The 19012-nt window shown below is 45.4% G+C and overlaps 1 protein-coding gene across 2 annotated transcripts in view; it reads right to left on the bottom strand.

The window, feature by feature from the left end:
* LOC120982458 (cytochrome c oxidase assembly protein COX16 homolog, mitochondrial) overlaps nt 1–17128 on the bottom strand; it is a 93055-nt gene extending 75927 nt beyond the window's left edge. Inside the window, exons 1-2 of one of the 2 annotated variants that reach the window (XM_040412615.1) lie at nt 17058–17128; nt 4227–4304 (exon numbers count right to left, since the gene is read on the bottom strand). In XM_040412615.1, coding sequence (XP_040268549.1) covers nt 4227–4304; nt 17058–17066 — 87 coding nt within the window. In that variant the 5' untranslated portion in view covers nt 17067–17128. Of the gene's footprint in view, nt 1–4226; nt 4305–16929 lie in introns of both variants that reach the window. The other variant, XM_040412614.1, reaches the window with a different exon arrangement.
* Between the last annotated feature and the right edge of the window lie 1884 nt (nt 17129–19012).

The raw sequence follows: 19012 nt of genomic DNA, 5'->3' as shown, positions 1-19012 counted from the left end.
CATGGATTTCTGCAAGCTTCATTCACATGAATGGAACTGATTTTCAGTCGCAGAAATTTTGTGCGAAAAAATCTGCTGAGTGTGAAGGCACCCTTAAAGTACATCATCCTCCCTTAGGTTTGGCAAACCGGGCGGGAAACATTCTCGCAGAACACCTTTAAAGGGGATGCCTTATCACAGAAGACACCTTCAATATGAAAGTCTTCAACTCCTGAAACTCCCAGAAACCATGATTCTGCCTTGGGATATCCGGCTAACATAGTACATAACATAGTAGTACATAGTACATAAGGCCGAAAAAAGACATTTGTCCATCCAGTTCGGCCTGTCATCCTGCAAGTTGATCCAGAGGAAGGCAAAAAAAAACTGTGAGGTAGAAGCCAATTTTCCTCACTTTAGGGGAATAAAAAATTCCTTCCCGACTCCAATCAGGCAATCAGAATAACTCACTGGATCAATGACCCCTCTCTAGTAGCTATAGCCTGTAATATTATTACGCTCCAGAAATACATCCAGGCCCCTCTTGAACTCTTTTAGTGACTTCACCATCACCACCTCCTCAGGCAGAGAGTTCCATATTCTCACTGCTCTTACCGTAAAGAATCCTTTTCCTCCAGACGCAGAGGATGTCCCCTCGTCACAGTCCTGGGGATAAATAGATGATGGGATAGATCTCTGTACTGACCCCTGATATATTTATACATAGTAATTAGATCTCCCCTCAGTTGTCTTTTTTCTAACGTGAATAACCCTAATTTTGATAATCTTTCAGGGTACTGTAGTTGCCCCATTCCAGTTACTACTTTAGTTGCCCTCCTCTGGACCCTCTCCAGCTCTGCTCTATCTGCCTTGTTCACAGGAGCCCAGAACTGTACACAGTACTCCATGTGTGGTCTGACTAATGATTTGTAAAGTGGTAGGACTATGTTCTCATCACAGGCATCTATGCCCCTTTTGATGCAACCCATTATCTTATTGGCCTTGGCAGCAGCTGCCTGACACTGGTTTTTGCAGCTTAGTTTGCTGTTTATTAAAATTCCTAGATCCTTTTCCATGTCAGTGTTACCGAGTGTTTTACCATTTAGTATGTACGGGTGACTTGCATTATTCCTTCCCATGAGCATAACCTTACATTTGTCAGTGTTAAACCTCATCTGTCACTTATCTGCCCAAACCTCCAATCTATCCAGATCCCTCTGTAGTAGTATACTGTCCTCTTCAGTGTAAATTACTTTACACAGTTTAGTGTCATCTTCGAAAATTTTTATTTTACTATGCAAGCCTTCTACAAGATCATTAATAAATATATTGAAGAGAATAGGGCCCAATACTGACCCCTGAGGTACCCCACTAGTGACAGTGACCCAATCTGAGTATGTACCGTTAATAACCACCCTCTGGCTACTCGGATAAAAGTGTGCCACACTAGGGGGCGCTGCTTGTCTCTCCTCTCTACCCTCTGAAAGGGAGTCTTTAGGGGGGGGGGGGGGGCCCTCCCTCTAGAGGTGCCTACAACCCTCATAATGCATGTGGTCAGGAGTTGTCCAAGTACTACATATAAACTGATAGCTAGGAGATTCGGTTGCTGTTGATGGATCTTACTTTCATTTCGCATTTCAAATGTACAAAAGTGCACGTCTCCCAATGGGCTGTAGGGCTGATCGGCTTGTTAATTATTACTGGTTGGATCATTAATACCTGATGTGAGTATTAGGTATCTATATGAAAGCCAGGTTATTTGAGAACATGTCTGTGAATAATCAGGAAAGTGTGCCACAAAGACGTAAACCTAAAAAAAGATCTGTCAGCAGCACTATTATTATATAATACAATAAAAAAATCTGATTTCAGCAACTTTCCCCCCCTTTCCCCCATGTGAAATGTAGGAGACATAAGGACACCAGCCGATCTGCTCTGTTATTTGGCGCAGCGGGCGTACAAGCACTATCGGATCTCCATGGTAACATGAAGCTTCAGCAGCGGCATCCACTGATGGCGTGCCTGTTGTCGAGCAACCACCTGAGCACTGAGGTAACAAAAACAATTCATCAGGGAGTCTGAAGGCCACCTGGCTCCTCTAAAACTATGCCCCTACATGCAGAATTTGCATGTGGCCAACAACATGTATTTTTCAAAGAATCGAGGGGCAGGAACTCAAGACAGCATGAATTAGCCTCATTATCTAATCCGCGGCTTTTCCATGTGCAAATAATGAACAAGAGGTGGATTTTGGAATCAGAATAGTGTTCAGTAATTCATAAATCTATGTCCTAGGAGATCAGCCATGTCCCCTCTCCTCCTCCTCCTCCTCACTGTTATGTGTCTGGCTGTAAGATAACTGACTGGAACAGCAGCCTCCTCCCATTGAGCTGTCTGCAGTAAGCCCCACCCCTTCCCTAAACCCCACCCATTCAGCCGGCCACTAGCTGAAGATGGACGAGATCAGGAGATTAACCTCCGTATTTCTACAGACCAATGCCAGGATCATGCAGAAAGTGCTTCCGACAGCGAGGACAGCCGTCTTACTTGTCTACGTTTAGCATTCATTTCTAGGTTTAGTGTTCCTTTAAGAGAATGACAGCTTTCATAATGAAGTCTCATACACTTGGCTGGATGGTAGCATTAGCTAATCCACATTTCTTGGCAAGACAATGCATCCTATTGACCCGTCCGCTGCAACCCAACGCGGTCATCGTTCTGCTGGTACCAGAGGCTGCAGTCCAATAGGAGTCTCTATAAATCAGATGTGACTGAAATGGTTAAACTATATCCCAGCACAACAGAAAGGTGCATTGTGGGACTTGCTGGAGACATTGTGCCACAGATGTGCCCCTAGTCCCCATCCTGGTGCAGGGAGACTGTGACGCACTGCTGTTACTTTGCTTGGGAGATGACTCAGCTCGGATGTACACTTAGCACCTGAAAGAACGTGCTTGCAGAGCCTGAAGGATATGGCGTACACAATATTACACAGCCAAGTAACTCGACTGCATCTCCTTGACCTAGATTTGCAAACAGCAGTACATGTAAGTTGAAGCTTTACAAAAAAAATATCCTCAAAGCAATAAAAACCTTATACGCAGTAAAACTGTTTTCTTTCCATTCATATTCCAATGTAGTTGTGCCTGACGTCTGTGACTGCAAAAGACTTTTCTTCTCCATTTTAATATAGTAAGGTTCAAATGTGTATTAAAGAAAAGAATGTCAGATAAGAAAAGCAGTCTTAGGACACCTGCTGAATACTTATTCCTCAGCAACTCCCCATTCCTTTCAGTCTGCACACTGAATAAAACTGAGGGAAGACGGCGCCACCTTCTGGCTGTATGGTGGCACCACACGCACGGTCTCTGGTATAGCTATAGTCATCAATGTGAGGAACATCTGGCTAACTGTTCATTTCTTGGGCAATGAATCGGATGTTTCTTCTAAAGATCTTTCATATTCATACGTCCTACCATCTTCAAGAAAAAAGACTGACCTTCAAACAACATGTAGAAAGCTCAGGCATCTGAGCCGCGGAGCGTGGGCGTCCGTCACGTGCCTCGAGTACATGAGATGTCCTCTGTTGAAAGGGCTTCAGTAGTCTATTCAGCCATTTGTGAATGATCTAGCTCTTCGATGCTGGTAATAGAGACCATGTGACAACCACTAATGGCAGCCCTTACAGTGCCCATAGGGGTTGTCACCAAGGGATTCCACATACCCTGAATGGCGTATCAATTTCAACAGATTTAAAAAACATTTAAGGCCTTTAGAAACCTAAGTGACAACCCCTGTAGCCAATTTAGTAACCAATGATCTGCTTGATCATGACTAAGTGACTGAAAATTGTAATAATCAACTGGCCACCGTGATAACGCCTACATGGCTTATTGCTAAAGATGGCCATACTTCTCCAGCCTGCCCAATCCTTCTTCCCCCCACCCCAACATCTGCCATTGGGGGATAGTTAGGATACCCCTATACACATTAGATGGTTGGCCATCTGTGCCATAATTGGCAGGTTTGGACGGACTTTGCTCTAATATGTACAGGCACCTCAGGATAGGTCGTTGACATCTGATCAGTAGTGGTCTTACTCCTGACACCACCGCCTATTAGCTTGGTGAAGAAGATGCAGCGCTCAGGCTTTTTCCTTGGCCTGTGACGTCCATCGGTCACATAGCCTTCGTGGAGCTCTTTAAGATCATAGTGACCATAATTCACTTTTTCGTCTCATTACTTACTGTATTCTTTAGCTTCTGGACGTCATAACGAATTTGAGTAAATTCCCGAAGTCCGAAGGAACCGCCTATGACCAGCAGCTGCAAGCAAAGCAAGAAAACATTATGAGTGGATGCATCTGCTTACCAGATTGAATAACAAGAACGTATTGGAGGACATGTAAGCAAGCAGAGGCTACTTAGGGTACAGGCACATGGAGCATTACCGCAGCCAAATCTACATGTGTGCCTGCATTTAAAATCCACACAGCAAGTCTATTTACACTGCGGATCTTCTTCTCATCTACTTTACTACTGCCGCACAGGAATTTGCACAGTATAGGTCCCGTGTGGAAATACCCTAAAAGAAAGTAAAGGAGAATTAAAGGTTATGAATACCTGTCGAGGCAATTTTTGTTTATTTTACTCGATTTTGGCTAAAAATCTTTTTTTCAATTGGCCTTTATTAAAAATATTGAGCTGCTCTGTCACAAAGGGTTAACTGTTTTTCTAACTGTGTGACTGGCACTTTCACTATGGGCTGGTCATCTAATAAACCTTATCTCTAAACTACTGAGAAGTCATAAACACTTATTCAAGTCACATTCTTATCAGTAAGATAAGAACTGAGCTATAATGAGTATTTATAAGGTCAGAGAGCAGAGATAAGGAGTCCGTCAGCTCCTGGTCTGACGGAAAAGACACAAAAAAAACATGTCAGCTCTGTATATAAAAAAAAAGGGCTCCATATTTTTAATAAAGACCAATTTAAAAAATAGCGCAAAATGAGTACAATTGCCACCAAAGGTGTATCGTACTTAGCCTTTAAGGGGTCATGGCAGTCCTCTGAGCACCATGGACCATTATCTTACTCAGAATCTCCTATTCACTATACTGGAAATGAATGTGCGCTGCGTTGGGTCACAAGAAGTTTAGGCCACACATGTGCAGACTTAAAACCCATTACATGATGAATAGTTACCTGAGGCTATAAGGCTCTGTTCACAACACGCTGGTGATCAGAAGTCACACTCTATCTTTTTTCCCAGAAGAGAAAAAAAAAATACCCCTTTTAGCACCTTTAAGGCAAGGAGAAGTACGAAATAACTATTTATTTCTCTGTCCATGTAGCCATATGGTGGCTTTTGTGAGGCGTATTGTATATTTTAGGACACTATTTTGGGGTACATATAACTTGGGGAAAAAATTCATTGGAAAAGTAATAGGGGAAAAAAGCAGTTCTGCCATTGTTTTTTTTTGTACTTTAAACTTACGCCGTTCACCGTGCGGCATAGCTAACGTGTCACTTTTATTCTGTGGGTCAGTACAATTACAGCGATATCAAATATGTATAGTTTCATTCGATTTTTTTTTTACTAGAACATACTGTTATGTTGCCGCATTCCAAGAGCCAGAACTCATTTGTTTTTGTGCAGGGTGATATGCAGTTTTCATATTTGGGGTACATTGGACTAATTAATATTTATTAATTTTTGGGGCAGGGATGAACAGGAAACAAAACAATTCAGTGATACGCAGTCTATTAGACTGTGTCTGTGGCACAGCCTAAGAGAAATACAGCCATTTTAGGCCTGTCAGCCATTTGTAGGCCCCCAGCTGCCTTGCCACAGTATTTGTACCCCATGATTGCAGTGGGGCCCTCTCCCTCTCTTTGCCTAGATGCACAGTCGTTTACTGACCGCAGCATAGGGCTTTAACTGGCCATGATTGGAGTTCTCTCTGATCCCGGCCTTTACAGCCGGAGCCCAGCTTCAGTCAGTGCCGGGCTTCCACGGTGTTCCGGAAGGCTGTGTTTGCGCAGTCTGTGTAAATGTCACTGTCTCTCTTGTGACAGGGGTCAGAAGATCTAGGAGACTGGCTGCACGTGATGTGATCTGACAGCCTCTCTGGTTTCACTTGCTTCTGTGTTGTTGCTGGGTATAACCACGCCTCTGGTCTCAGGTGTAGCTTAAGTGGTCATTCCAGCTCCTCTATTTGGTCTGACCTCACCCATCATGCTATGTGGTTGACAGCTCCTTTTGGATGTTAGAAGTGCTGGTGTTGGTTCTCCTCTGAGTTCCTGCTCGTCCACATACTTTTGGAAGTTAAGTGTTTTTCCTTTTATTGTTTGTTGTATTTCCCCTATCTTTTGGTATTAGGCCTGAGGGGGTCTCCTGTTCCTTCAGCTGGGAAGGAACAGGCCGTCTGTTGTCCTGACACTATCTCCAGGGCTCTGTTAGGAACCTAAGCCCTATCTCACCCTGTGTATGAACACTCCTACCATCAAGGTCTGTTCATACTGATAGTAGTAAGGGCTCGGATTAGGGACTCACTAGGTGTGACCATTTCCCTATCTCTAGTTTCCAGGCATAGTACCTTTCCCCTCCCCCCTCTGTATTCGGTGTGAAGTTAGTTCCCACACCACGCCGTGACAGTATAGTTTTTTCAGTTCCTGCTGCCTGCGGCAGGGTTAATGGTGCGAGTACCGGGGAATGAACATACTAGACAGGCTGCAGTGATACAGCGCCCTGTACCAAAGAAAGTGTCATACATAGAAAAAATGCATGAGACTTTTTGCAAAGAGTAAAATTGCCTGTAGACGCCTGTACAGGCATAACTGCGACTTTTGGTGATGTATACCTAGCCTGTACCCTTGGAAATGTACACAATAAGCATCTCCATAGGGCCCGACTCAACCAATGGGAGGCCAAGAGCATTCCTTTCTGCCTCTGTCAGGCCAATATACCATTAAAAAGGTATGGAATAACATACGATACAATATAGTAAAATAAGTATACCACAGTCATCAGGAGTGGAGCCTGACAAACCCCCAGGGAGCAGTAATGGCAGCCAAACCAACTGTCACCCAGCCTTATAAGATGCTCAACAACCTGCAGACATGTTTTCCTGTTTTTAATTTAATTTAAAAAAAACAACTTTCTTTACAAATCTTTAAATGACATGAGGCCCTTTCTTAAGAACATCAGCTGCCCCCCGAAGACAAGAGTGGGAAGATGCATCTGTCAGATATATCCCCAAACCACCTGTTTAATTCATTTTGAACGAATCCACCATGACGGCCCAGAGATTGACCCCTGACCTCTGTAGGGGCAGGAACAGAGATAGGTTAAAAGGACCCCTCCCACCACCATTCACCAGTGAGTTCCAGATTATAGTGCCACAACCACCGGTTAAGAAGTGAAACAACTCAAAGTTGTTGTTTTTTTTGTTTTTTTTTATTAACTCATACCAAGTCATTACAATAATTTTTGGGTGGGATATCATGCAGTCATGGTGGATTCGTGGAAAATGAATTACCGGTAAGTCTAATTTTGGCTTTCCACTTCACCACCATGACAGCCCAGAGAGACATAACAGATTATATACGTCTTAGGGTGGGGCAACGGCCTGTAGGACCTTGCCACCAAAGGCCAGGTCGGAAGACCTGGATAAGTAGAGTCTATAATGTTTGATGAAAGTGTTTATACTGGACCAGGTTGCGGCCCGGCATATCTGATCTAGGGAAGCTCCTCCCTTTTCAGCGAATGAGGCAGATATGGCTCTCGTGGAGTGAGCCCGAATGACATCTGGACAACTGATGCCTTCAATCTTGTAGCAGTCTGTAATAGCCTGTTTTACCCATCGGGCAATGGTAGATCGGGAAGCTGCCTTCCCCTTATTTTTACCACAGAAGAGTACTAGTAAATTGTCCACCTTTCTTAGGTCCCTAGTGACCTCTAGGTATTTTAGTACTGTTTGTTTGACGTCCAGGGTATGGAAACGTTCCTCTCCAGAATTTTTAGGATTCTCACAAAAGGAGGGAAGAATGATCTCCTGGTTTCTATGGAAGTCTGTTACTACCTTTGGCAAAAACGTCGGGTCTAGCCTCAAGGTAATTCGATCCTCCTGGATTGTGAGGTATGGTTGTCTTATTGACAATGCTTGGATCTCGCTCAGTCTTTTTGCTGATGTTATAGCTATAAGAAAAGCCACCTTCTGAGAAAGATGCTTCAGGGAACTCGAGTCCAAGGGATCGTAAGGTGGACCTGCGAGTCCCCTAAGGACAGTGTTTAAGTCCCAGGTAGGCACCCTTGATTTGAGAGATGGTCTTAGTCTGGCTGCAGACCTCAGGAATCTTTGGATCCATCTATGGCTGGCTAATTCAGAATCGAAATAGGCACTAAGCGCTGAGACCTGGACTCTAAGGGTAGTAGGAATAGAAGGAATTAACCCTGACTCTAATCCTTCTTGCAGGAAGTCCAGGATCCTCTGTATATTTGGTTTAGTCTGGTCTGGGGCTTCGTCACCTGACCAGGTGCAGAATCTTCTCCAGATTTTTAAATAAATGGAGTTAGTCACCTTCAAGGTAGATATCACACCCTCTGAGAGACCTCTGCGTCTTAGAAGATCGTACTCAGGATCCAAGCCAAGAGGTTGAAGATTTCCGGATGAGGATGGAGAACCGGCCCCTGGATCAGGATATCCTTCCTCCTTGGGAGAATAAATGCTTCCTGTGGGGAGAGGTTGGTTAGAAATGAGAACCAGCTCCTCTTGGGCCAGTAGGGGGTGACCAGGATTATTCTGGCCTTGTCCCTGATGATTTTTTAGAGAACCTTTGGGATTAACGGGAATGGAGGGAAGGCATATGCAAGATCCCAGTTCCAGTGCAGGGAGAAGGCGTAGATCGCTAGAGGCCTGTCCCTCGGGTTTAGGGAGCGTTTTTCCTTGTAGCGAATAGATCTACCAGTGGGAGGCCCCATCTCTGAACAATTAGATTGAAGATGTCGATGCTTAGAGACCATTCCCCCTGGTCTATGGTGGTCCTGCTGAGGAAGTCCGCCATGCTGTTTAGGCTTCCTTTTAAATGAATTGCAGAAATTGACTTTACATTTTTTTCCCCCCCAAAGGAAGATTCTTCTGGACAGACCTTCTAGTTTTTGAGACCGTGTGCCCCCCTGATGCTTGAGGTAGGACACTGTCGTTACATTGTCTGAATAGATCTTTATATGTTGGTTCCTTAGTTTTGGAGCGGCTGCTCGTATTGTCTCGCAAACTGCCCTGAGCTCCCTGTAGTTTGAGGACTGAGCTGCAATTGTCGGAGACCAGTCTCCCTGGTAGAGGTCGGAGTATATTTTTGCGCCCCATCCTTTTACGCTGGCATCTGTCTGAACATGCACTGCTGGGGTTTTAAGCCAGACCATGCCCTTCTTTAGATTTTTTGTTTGAAGCCACCACCGGACTGAAGATTTTGTGGCCCGGGATCAGGATTTTCCTGTCCAAAGAGGACAGATGCTTGTCCCATCTTCTTAGAAGCCAGGACTGAAGGGCCCTGTAATGGGCCTGGCACCAAGGGACTGCTACCATACAGGCTGTCATTTGACCTAAAAGGCTCATTGTTTCTCTGAAAGAGAAGGAGCGACGTCCTAGGAAGGCCCTGATTAATGATTGAAGGTTCTGGATTCTTTCTGCTGGAAGGAAGGTTGTTTGTTTTACCGAATCCAGCAAAACCCCTAGGAATTTTACCTTGGTATCTGGAACTAGGGATTACTTTTTTAGGTTTATCACCCAACCTAGAGCTGTCAGAATGGAACAGAAGATCTCTCGATCTGCTATAGACTGATCCACCGTGTTTGAAATCAGTAAAAAGTCGTCTAGGTAAGGAACGATAGTCACCCCCTGAGACCTCAGGGAGGCGACCATCTCTACCACCAGCTTCGTGAAAATCCTTGGGGCTGAGGCAAGCCCGAAGGGGAGAGCCACGAACTGGAAATGGTGAACGGACCCTCTGTGATCCCTCAATGCAAAACGCAGGAGCCTCTGAGACTGGGTGTGAATAGGAACATGATAATATGCGTCCTTCAGGTCGATTGTACAAAGGAACGCGTCTTTTTGAATTAAAGGAATGGTAGAATTTAGGGATTCCATCTTGAACCTTTTGTAAATTACGAATTTGTTTAGCCTCTTGAGGTTTATAATCATGCGGAAGGAACCCCCCGGCTTCTTTACTAAGAAAAGGTTGGAGTAGAATCCCTGCCCCCGTTGAAGCTCGGGAACAGGAACCACTACTCCTAAGTCCAGAAGATTCTGGACCTCCTTCCAAATCTGGCTGTGCTGAAAAGGAGAAGAGTGGTGAGAAATCAGAAAAGAGGTCCACTTCACCTCCCTGAAAGCCAGAGAGGACTTTTCTCTGTCCTGGCCACTATAGGGGCAGGAACACACTGGTGAATGGTGGTGGGAGGGGTCCTTTTAACCTATCTCTGTTCCTGCCCCTACAGAGGTCAGGGGTCAATCTCTGGGCCGTCATGGTGGTGAAGTGGAAAAACGAGCAACAGCATTAATTAGGCATCTGTCTGCAGCAGAAAAGACTACGAGGACCCTAGGGACCTGGGGTGAAAGGAGAAAACAACTTATAGTGACCACTCGGTGTTCCTTCTACAGGGACACAAGGTCATGGAGTAAGCAAGCTGGTGCCCTTGTGTCTTGGCAGCTCTATCAATGATGGTCATTAAAGGTCCAGAGGCATCAGACGTTATTGCTGGATGCAGAAGGAGAGCAATAGGGAAGCAGAGCGGGTGTGAGGGGTTCTTAATTATTTAAAACTGGCAGCTATTACAGCACCTGAGCACGAAGCGGACGTTTCCGTCGTTTTCTGACGATCAATCAGTGAAAGATATTTGCATTGAATACACCGCACAAACCTGCATTGGGGATGCCGAGTACCATGCCAAGATTAGGGATGAGTGAACCTGAGTTTTTTGGGTTCGGGCTCTGGTGGACTTCCGTTATGGATTCCGTTATCACAGAATTCTATGACAGAATGCAAAACGGAAGCCTTTAAGAGACATTCCGTTTTGCATTCTGTCATAATAGAAGTCTATGTGCAACATAAGGGAAACCAGACGGAATATCCCATAGATTTCTATTATGACGGAATACCTCTTAAAGGCTTCTGTTTTGCATTCTATCATAGAATTCCGTTATATTCCGTGATAACGGAACCCGTAACAGAAATCCACCAGAACCCGAACCTGAAAAACTCAGGTTCACTCATCCCTAGCCAAGATGCATCTGGTGTGTTCTTCAAATTATGTGGCTGGACACTTTGTAGGGGAAAGAGCATATTTCATGGAAAATCATTCAACTACTTATCAATTTGAACCCCCCTCCCTGGAACATACCTTGGCGGACTTCCTGGCCACATCTCAGTTGCCCCAGGTGGTCTAACCCTCATGTAGCTATGGACAGTATTTGTTGTAAGGTCACAACCAGAGGACTTTTTCTGGCACAGTAAAAATATGCCTCTTGGCATTTTTGAAGAATTTTTTTCAGTCAAGGAGGAGTACAAAATAAGACACTGGGTGTCTGTTTTTTTTATTTTTTTGTCAATGTATCCGTAGAAGGGCTTGTTTTTTTGCAAGATGTTTTTAAGTGACACCATTTTGGGGTACATAAAACGTAAAGATTCACTCCTAAACTTTTTTAAAGGGAACCTGTCATGTGGATATTTGATTATAATCTAACTAATTATATACAATCATTAACTACTAAAAAGTACCTTAGATGTATTCACTTACTGGTGTGACAGATGGTTACCTCATAATATACACACAAAGATGCCGCATGCTAATGAGCTGATTTGAGTCCAGCGTGATGTCATTGAGTCCAGCATTTATTTAATTAACAGCTATAGCCACTCCCCTGCCCACCTGCTACTGATTCATATGGAAAATAACTGTCAATCAGCAGCAGGTAGGCTGGGAGAGTCAGGAGCTCATGAATATTCAGGACTCATCATTATGAGCTTGAGCTTTTCAATACAAGATGTTGGCAGATTGACTGGGTCAATTAAAGAAAGTGACCCAGCATTGTGCTAAGAGAATCAGTCACTTATTTATGTTGCCCTTAGGACACCATAAAACTGGTTACAGGTTCCCTTTAAAGTCGCAATTGAAAAAAAAATAAAAGCAGTTCCACCAATGTTCATTGTGCAGCATAACTAGCGTGTTACTTTTATTCTATGGGTTAGTAGAACTACCAAATATGTACCTTTTTATGGTTTTTATTAATACTTTTGAACAATAATAGCACGTCTCAGGTAAAAAATATTTTATTGCTAAATTCCAAAAAGAGCCATAACACATTCATTTCTCTCTTAAAGGGGTTGCCTGAGAATTTATACTCATGACCTATTCTCAAGATTGGTCATCAATATCAGATCTGCGGGGGAACTGTCACCCGGGACCCCCGTCAATCAGCTGTTAGAAGAGGCTGTTGCTCCATGAGCATTGCGGCCTCTTCCTAGGCTAGTGATGTCTCCTTACATCGGTCACATGGCCTAGCTGTAGCTGGAAAGTTGCCGGGAGACAGTTGTAATCAGGGTTCCGCTGAGCGAATAGAGTGTCGGGGAGCAGGTAAGTATAATGTATAGGAGGGGCCCAGGTATTGGGGGGTGGTGTCATTATAGGGGTTGGGTAACCCCTTTAAGCAGATATTGCTTTCCTACACCTTTATGGCAGATCAAAAGTATATACTATAAATAACTGATAGGTGCAGAAACTACTTCCAGGACTCTCACCGTTTGGGAGAAGGTGGGTTCCCCTGTGTGAAGTCTAGAAAGAGCCATGCATACAAAACGTTGTCCACGGTACTTTATGTAACATACTGAGACAGGTGAGTAGTCTTGTAAACCTCAATGAAGATAGCCGCTCTCGCACATGGCCGCCTCTCCACTTCATCTGCTCATTTCTTGGGTGTCACACAAGGATCAGGACACCCTTAGGGCTTGTTCACACGACCATATGTATTTTGCAGTCCACAAAAAACGGATCTGCAAAAAATACGGATGACATCCGTGTGCATTCCATATTTTGCGGAACAGAACAGCTGGCCCCTAATAGAACAGTCCTATCCTTGTCCGTAATGCAGACAATAATAGGACGTTCTATTTTTTTGCAGAACTGAAATACAGACATACGGAAACAGAATGCACACGGAGTACCTTCCGTTTTTTTTGCGGACCCATTGAAATTAATGGTTCAGTATACAGTCCACAAAAAAAAACACGGAACGGACACAGAAAGAAAAAATGTTCGTGTGCATGAGCCCTTAGGCCTCTTGCACACGACCGTATGCCTTTTTAAGTATTTTGCGGTCCGCAAAAAACTGATCTGCAAAAAATACGGATGATGTCCGTGTGCATTCCGTTTTTTGCGGAACGGAACAGCTGGCACCTGATAGAACAGTATTATCCTTGTCCGTTATGTGGACAATAATAAGACATGTTTTATCTTTGAACGGAACGGAAAAACGGAAATGGAAGGCATACGGAGTACCTTCCAGTTTTTTTGCGGATCCATTAAAATGAATGGTTCCGTATACGGAACGCAAAAAACGGAACGTAAACGAAAAAAAAAAAAACATTAGTGTGCAAGAGGCCTTAGGGTCCATTCACACGTCCGTAAGTGTTCTGCGGATCCGCAAAACACGGACACTGGCAATGGGCATTCCGCAATTTGCAGACCACACATCGCCGGCACTATAATAGAAAATGCCTAATCTTGTCCGCAATTGCGGACAAGAATAGGACATGTTCTATTTTTTTGCGGAAACGGAGGCACGGATGCGGAAGTGCGGATCCGGACAGCAGATTCCGGCCCCATTGAAAATGAATGGGTCTGCGGAACGGATGCGGACCCATTTTGCGGACGTGTGAATGGACTTTAATTCTGACAATATATAGAGTCCTAACAATGGTCCTACACTGCACCGTCAGCACTTACCTGCCCGTGCTGCGGCAATATGCACCACTCTTCTCCTCTCTGGCATAGAAATAAATGTGAGAATGCCAGTGACCGGATGGTTGAGGGCTGCACAGAAGGGCACTGCAGGCTGTATGTGGTCCCTGAATCACAGGTTGGGTGCACCCCAGGTCTATACAATCCTCTGTGACCGACAGAATTCAGGAGCAGAGAGGTGATACCTTCACACTCTAGGGATAGGTAGGGAGACTGGCATTGATAACCCCCTGCTGGCATATGATGCACCAAAATTATTAAAAGGGTTTTCGGAGATTTTACAACTGACGACCTATCCTCTGGATAGGTCATCGGTATCTGATCAGTGAAGGAGCGACGCCCGGGACCCCCGCCGATCAGCTGTTTGAGAAGGCAGCGGCGCTCACAGTAACGCTGTGGCCTTCTTTCAGCTCTCCAAGCACAGTGCCGTACATAGTATAGCGGCTGTACTTGGTATCGTAGCTCAGCCCATTCACTTCAATAGGGCTGAGCTGCTCCTAGGCTACGTGACCAATGAACGTGTCATCACACGGTCGTGGAGAAGAAGTGAGAAAGCCGCGGAGCTACTGCTGCGTTACACCACTCTGCTAAAAATGGAAACCCCGCCAGATACAGTCGAATGGAGACTATGAGAACACTCCTCACGATGACTATTAAGTTTCATAGTGTGGTGCAGGCAGAAGTAGTTTGTGCTGCACTGCGGTATCTGGTTCTGCTGTAGCAGTATTTTGTGCTACATTGCGATATTTGGTTCTGCTGGGGCGGTACTTTGTGTTGCACTGTAGTATCTGGCTCTGCTGGAGCGGTACTTTGTGCTGCACTGCGGTATCTAGTTCTGCTGGAGCAGTACTTTGTGCTGCACTGTGGTATCTGGTTCTGCTGGAGCGGTACTTTGTGCTGCACTGTGGTATCTGGTTCTGCTGGAGCGGTACTTTGTGCTGCACTGTGGTATCTGGTTCTGCTGGAGCGGTACTTTGTGCTGCACTGTGGTATCTGGTTCTGCTGGAGCGGTACTTTGTGCTGCACTGTGGTATCTGGTTCTGCTGGAGCGGTACTTTGTGCTGCACTGTGGTATCTGGTTCTGCTGGAGCGGTACTTTGTGCTGCACTGTGGTATCTGGTTCTGCTGGAGCGGTACTTTGTGCTGCACTGTGGTATCTGGTTCTGCTGGAGCGGTACTTTGTGCTGCACTGTGGTATCTGGTTCTGCTGGAGCGGTACTTTGTGCTGCACTGTGGTATCTGGTTCTGCTGGAGCGGTACTTTGTGCTGCACTGTGGTATCTAGTTCTGCTGGAGCGGTACTTTGTGCTGCACTGTGGTATCTAGTTCTGCTGGGGCGGTACTTTTTGTGCTGCACTGTGGTATCTAGTTCTGCTGGGGCGGTACTTTGTGCTGCACTGTTATATCTGGTTCTGCTGGAGCGGTACTTTGTGCTGCACTGTGGTATCTGGTTCTGCTGGGGCGGTACTTTTTGTGCTGCACTGTGGTATCTGGTTCTGCTGGGGCGGTACTTTTTGTGCTGCACTGTGGTATCTGGTTCTGCTGGAGCGGTACTTTGTGCTGCACTGTGGTATCTAGTTCTGCTGGGGAGGTACTTTGTGCTGCACTGTGGTATCTGGTTCTGATGGGGCGGTACTTTGTGCTGCACTGTGGTATCTGGTTCTGCTGGAGCGGTACTTTGTGCTGCACTGTGGTATCTAGTTCTGCTGGGGCGGTACTTTGTGCTGCACTGTGGTATCTGGTTCTGCTGGAGCGGTACTTTGTGCTGCACTGTGGTATCTAGTTCTGCTGGGGCGGTACTTTTTGTGCTGCACTGTGGTATCTGGTTCTGCTGGGGCGGTACTTTTTGTGCTGCACTGTGGTATCTGGTTCTGCTGGAGCGGTACTTTGTGCTGCACTGTGGTATCTGGTTCTGATGGGGCGGTACTTTGTGCAGCACTGTGGTATCTGGTTCTGCTGGAGCAGTACTTTGGGCTGCACTGTAGTATCTGGTTCTGCTGGAGCGGTACTTTGTGCTGCACTGTGGTATCTGGTTCTGCTGGAGCGGTACTTTGTGCTGCACTGTGGTATCTGGTTCTGCTGAAGCAGTACTTTGTGCTGCACTGTAGTATCTGGTTCTGCTGGAGCGGTACTTTGTGCTGCACTGTGGTATCTGGTTCTGCTGGAGCAGTACTTTGTGCTGCACTGTGGTATCTGGTTCTGCTGGAGCGGTACTTTGTGCTGCACTGTGGTATCTGGTTCTGCTGGAGCGGTACTTTGTGCTGCACTGTGGTATCTGGTTCTGCTGGAGCAGTACTTTGTGCTGCACTGTGGTATCTGGTTCTGCTGGAGCAGTACTTTGTGCTGCACTGTGGTATCTGGTTCTGCTGGAGCGGTACTTTGTGCTGCACTGTGGTATCTGGTTCTGCTGGAGCAGTACTTTGTGCTGCACTGTGGTATCTAGTTCTGCTGGGGCGGTACTTTTTGTGCTGCACTGTGGTATCTGGTTCTGCTGGGGCGGTACTTTTTGTGCTGCACTGTGGTATCTGGTTCTGCTGGAGCGGTACTTTGTGCTGCACTGTGGTATCTGGTTCTGCTGGAGCGGTACTTTGTGCTGCACTGTGGTATCTGGTTCTGCTGGAGCAGTACTTTGTGCTGCACTGTAGTATCTGGTTCTGCTAGGGTGGTATTTTGTTCTGTTAAAATCCTAGAAACCCCCCCCCTTTTAAGTTCCCATTCACTGACAGCAAACAGATCTTGAAAGTGGTGAAAAATTGAAACAAAGCAAATTTAAAAAACAATTGTAGATCTGCATAATAAGCCCTTGGATTAGACAGTAAAATAAGTGACCTCCCTCAGGAATGGTAAGTGAGGAAGAGACTACAGGCTGACTAATACAGACACCCCTAGAATATCCCGACTGTCTTCTATGTCCGGTGTAACATGCGCACTCACCATCATGGGCACTCCATACCGCAGCGTCGTGTTGTTCTTACACGAGAGCCAGAACTTTTCCAGCATCTTGCTATCATCCCCTCTCACCTTGGGGGAAGTATTTCACTAGCGCACACAGTACACCTTACCGCTGTCATTCGGCATCAGAAGGCTTCGATTACGTCACGATCATGTGATCAGCCGCTGGCGTACAAGGAGGTTGTATCTGTTTTCTACTGGGTCCTCATTTCAAATGTGTCCCTGGAAAACTATGATCATCACAATCGTTCCTACCCTGCGCCGGCTTTCCCAGAGCTGCATAGTGTCTAGGTTATATTATATTATATAGCATATTAGACAAGGAAAGCAAGTCAGCAGTATTGCATTGGCAATGTCTGCCCATGGTAATGTATAGACTGTAAAATGGAGGACATTAAACTTCATTGGTAGTTGCTGTGTGACAGGAATTATACCCCCAACCTAAAAGAACACCACACAAAATACAAGTCCTTGGGGGAGATTTATCAAAACTGATGTAAAGGAAGACTGTTTTAGCAACCAATCAGGTTCCACCTTTCATTTTTCAGAGCTCCTTTGGAAAATAAAAAGTGGAATCTGATTGGTTGCTATGGGCAACTAAGCCAGTTCTACTTTAGACCAGTTTGGATAAATCTCCCCCATTGAGTTGTCTCTATTGTCAAGTTATCAATAGTGTTATATGGTCCGTGGTAGGGGAATCCATAACGGATTTCTTAGATAACCTGAACCCGAACCTTGTACGCCGAACTTTCAACACAAAGTTCGCTCATCTCTAGTTATCAAAAGTATTACTTTAAGTACAGTTTGGGGGGGGGGGGGGGGGAAAAATATTGCTACCATTTTGTCTCCCAACGTCCTATCTGCCTAGTGATAGAAGGAATCATAACCCACCTCCTCCATAACTGTATGACATTCAGGGGTTTGGAAAAGATGTGTGAGGACCCCCGTGGGGAGCTGCTCATGGAGGACAGCGTTGGATTTTAAGGCGTTGTGTCATGAAGGCCACTACCTGTCACGGTCCCTCCCATGACAGAGGTGAGAAGATCGGAGATACTGGCGGCACGTGAGGGTATCTGACAGTCTTTCTGTTATCCTTTCAGTGTTGTGTTTGGTAATGACCACACCTCTTGTCAGGTGCAGCTTGTAGTCATTACTGAGGCCCTATTTAGTTCTGACTCACACTGCTTACCATGTGGTTGATATTTCCTGCTGGAGTTAGTTGAGCTGGTGTGTTGTTCCATTGGATCTCCTACTCGTCCATTTTGCTTTAAGCTAAGTGCATTTTGTCTTGCATTTTGTTGTTCGCTTGTGTGTGTTGTTGTCTAGGCCTCAGGGAGACGCTGGTTCCTTCATCTGGGAAGGAACCAGTAGTCTCATTCCCTGCCACCATTGCTAGGGCCTTCCAGGGTCTTCAGGGTCTAGGTTCCGGTGTATGAGTATTTCCACCTTCAGGGTCTACTCATACTGGTAGGAGTCAGGGAGAGGTCTAGGGATTCCTAGGAGGTCACCATCCCTCTCCCTTAGCTTTGAGGCCTAGATTCCAGTCTATTCCTTCTGTGTGTCATTTGGTGTTTTCCCCTCCCCATTATCGTGACACTACCCCTGTCCATGTGTCTTATTAGGGCATACAGGCACCATAGAGGGCTCCCCCAATTTATTTTGTATCTGATAGGTGGGGGCTGGCACCAGGTGAGGTATGGAGTCGGCTCGGCATGCATGTTGGTACCTGCATTTCCTGGATTTAATGGAGGCCATTTTGGCACCAAAAATGATAAAAAGCAGAGTGGGCCCAGCATGCATGTTGAAATCTGCACTCCCTGAATTTTATGGTGGCCGTTATGGCACATAACAGATTTAATTTAGTGTTAGGTTCCCGTCTTACAGAGATCGCCATGACGTTTGGCAGACGGGCCCAAACAATTTTGTACAAAATGTATTTGCCAAAAATATTAAATAAGCGTAGCATTAGCATCAGAATACTTTCTTGCAGAGGTCGTGCTACATTTTTTCTGGAAGAGTAAAAATACTCCTCTTACCATTTTTGAGGAGTATTTTCCGCCGATGA

Source organism: Bufo bufo, chromosome 11 (assembly GCF_905171765.1).
Source record: "Bufo bufo chromosome 11, aBufBuf1.1, whole genome shotgun sequence".
Lineage (NCBI taxonomy): Eukaryota > Metazoa > Chordata > Amphibia > Anura > Bufonidae > Bufo > Bufo bufo.
Note: the sequence above shows the minus strand (reverse complement) of the source record. Positions and strands in the feature narration are given on the sequence as shown.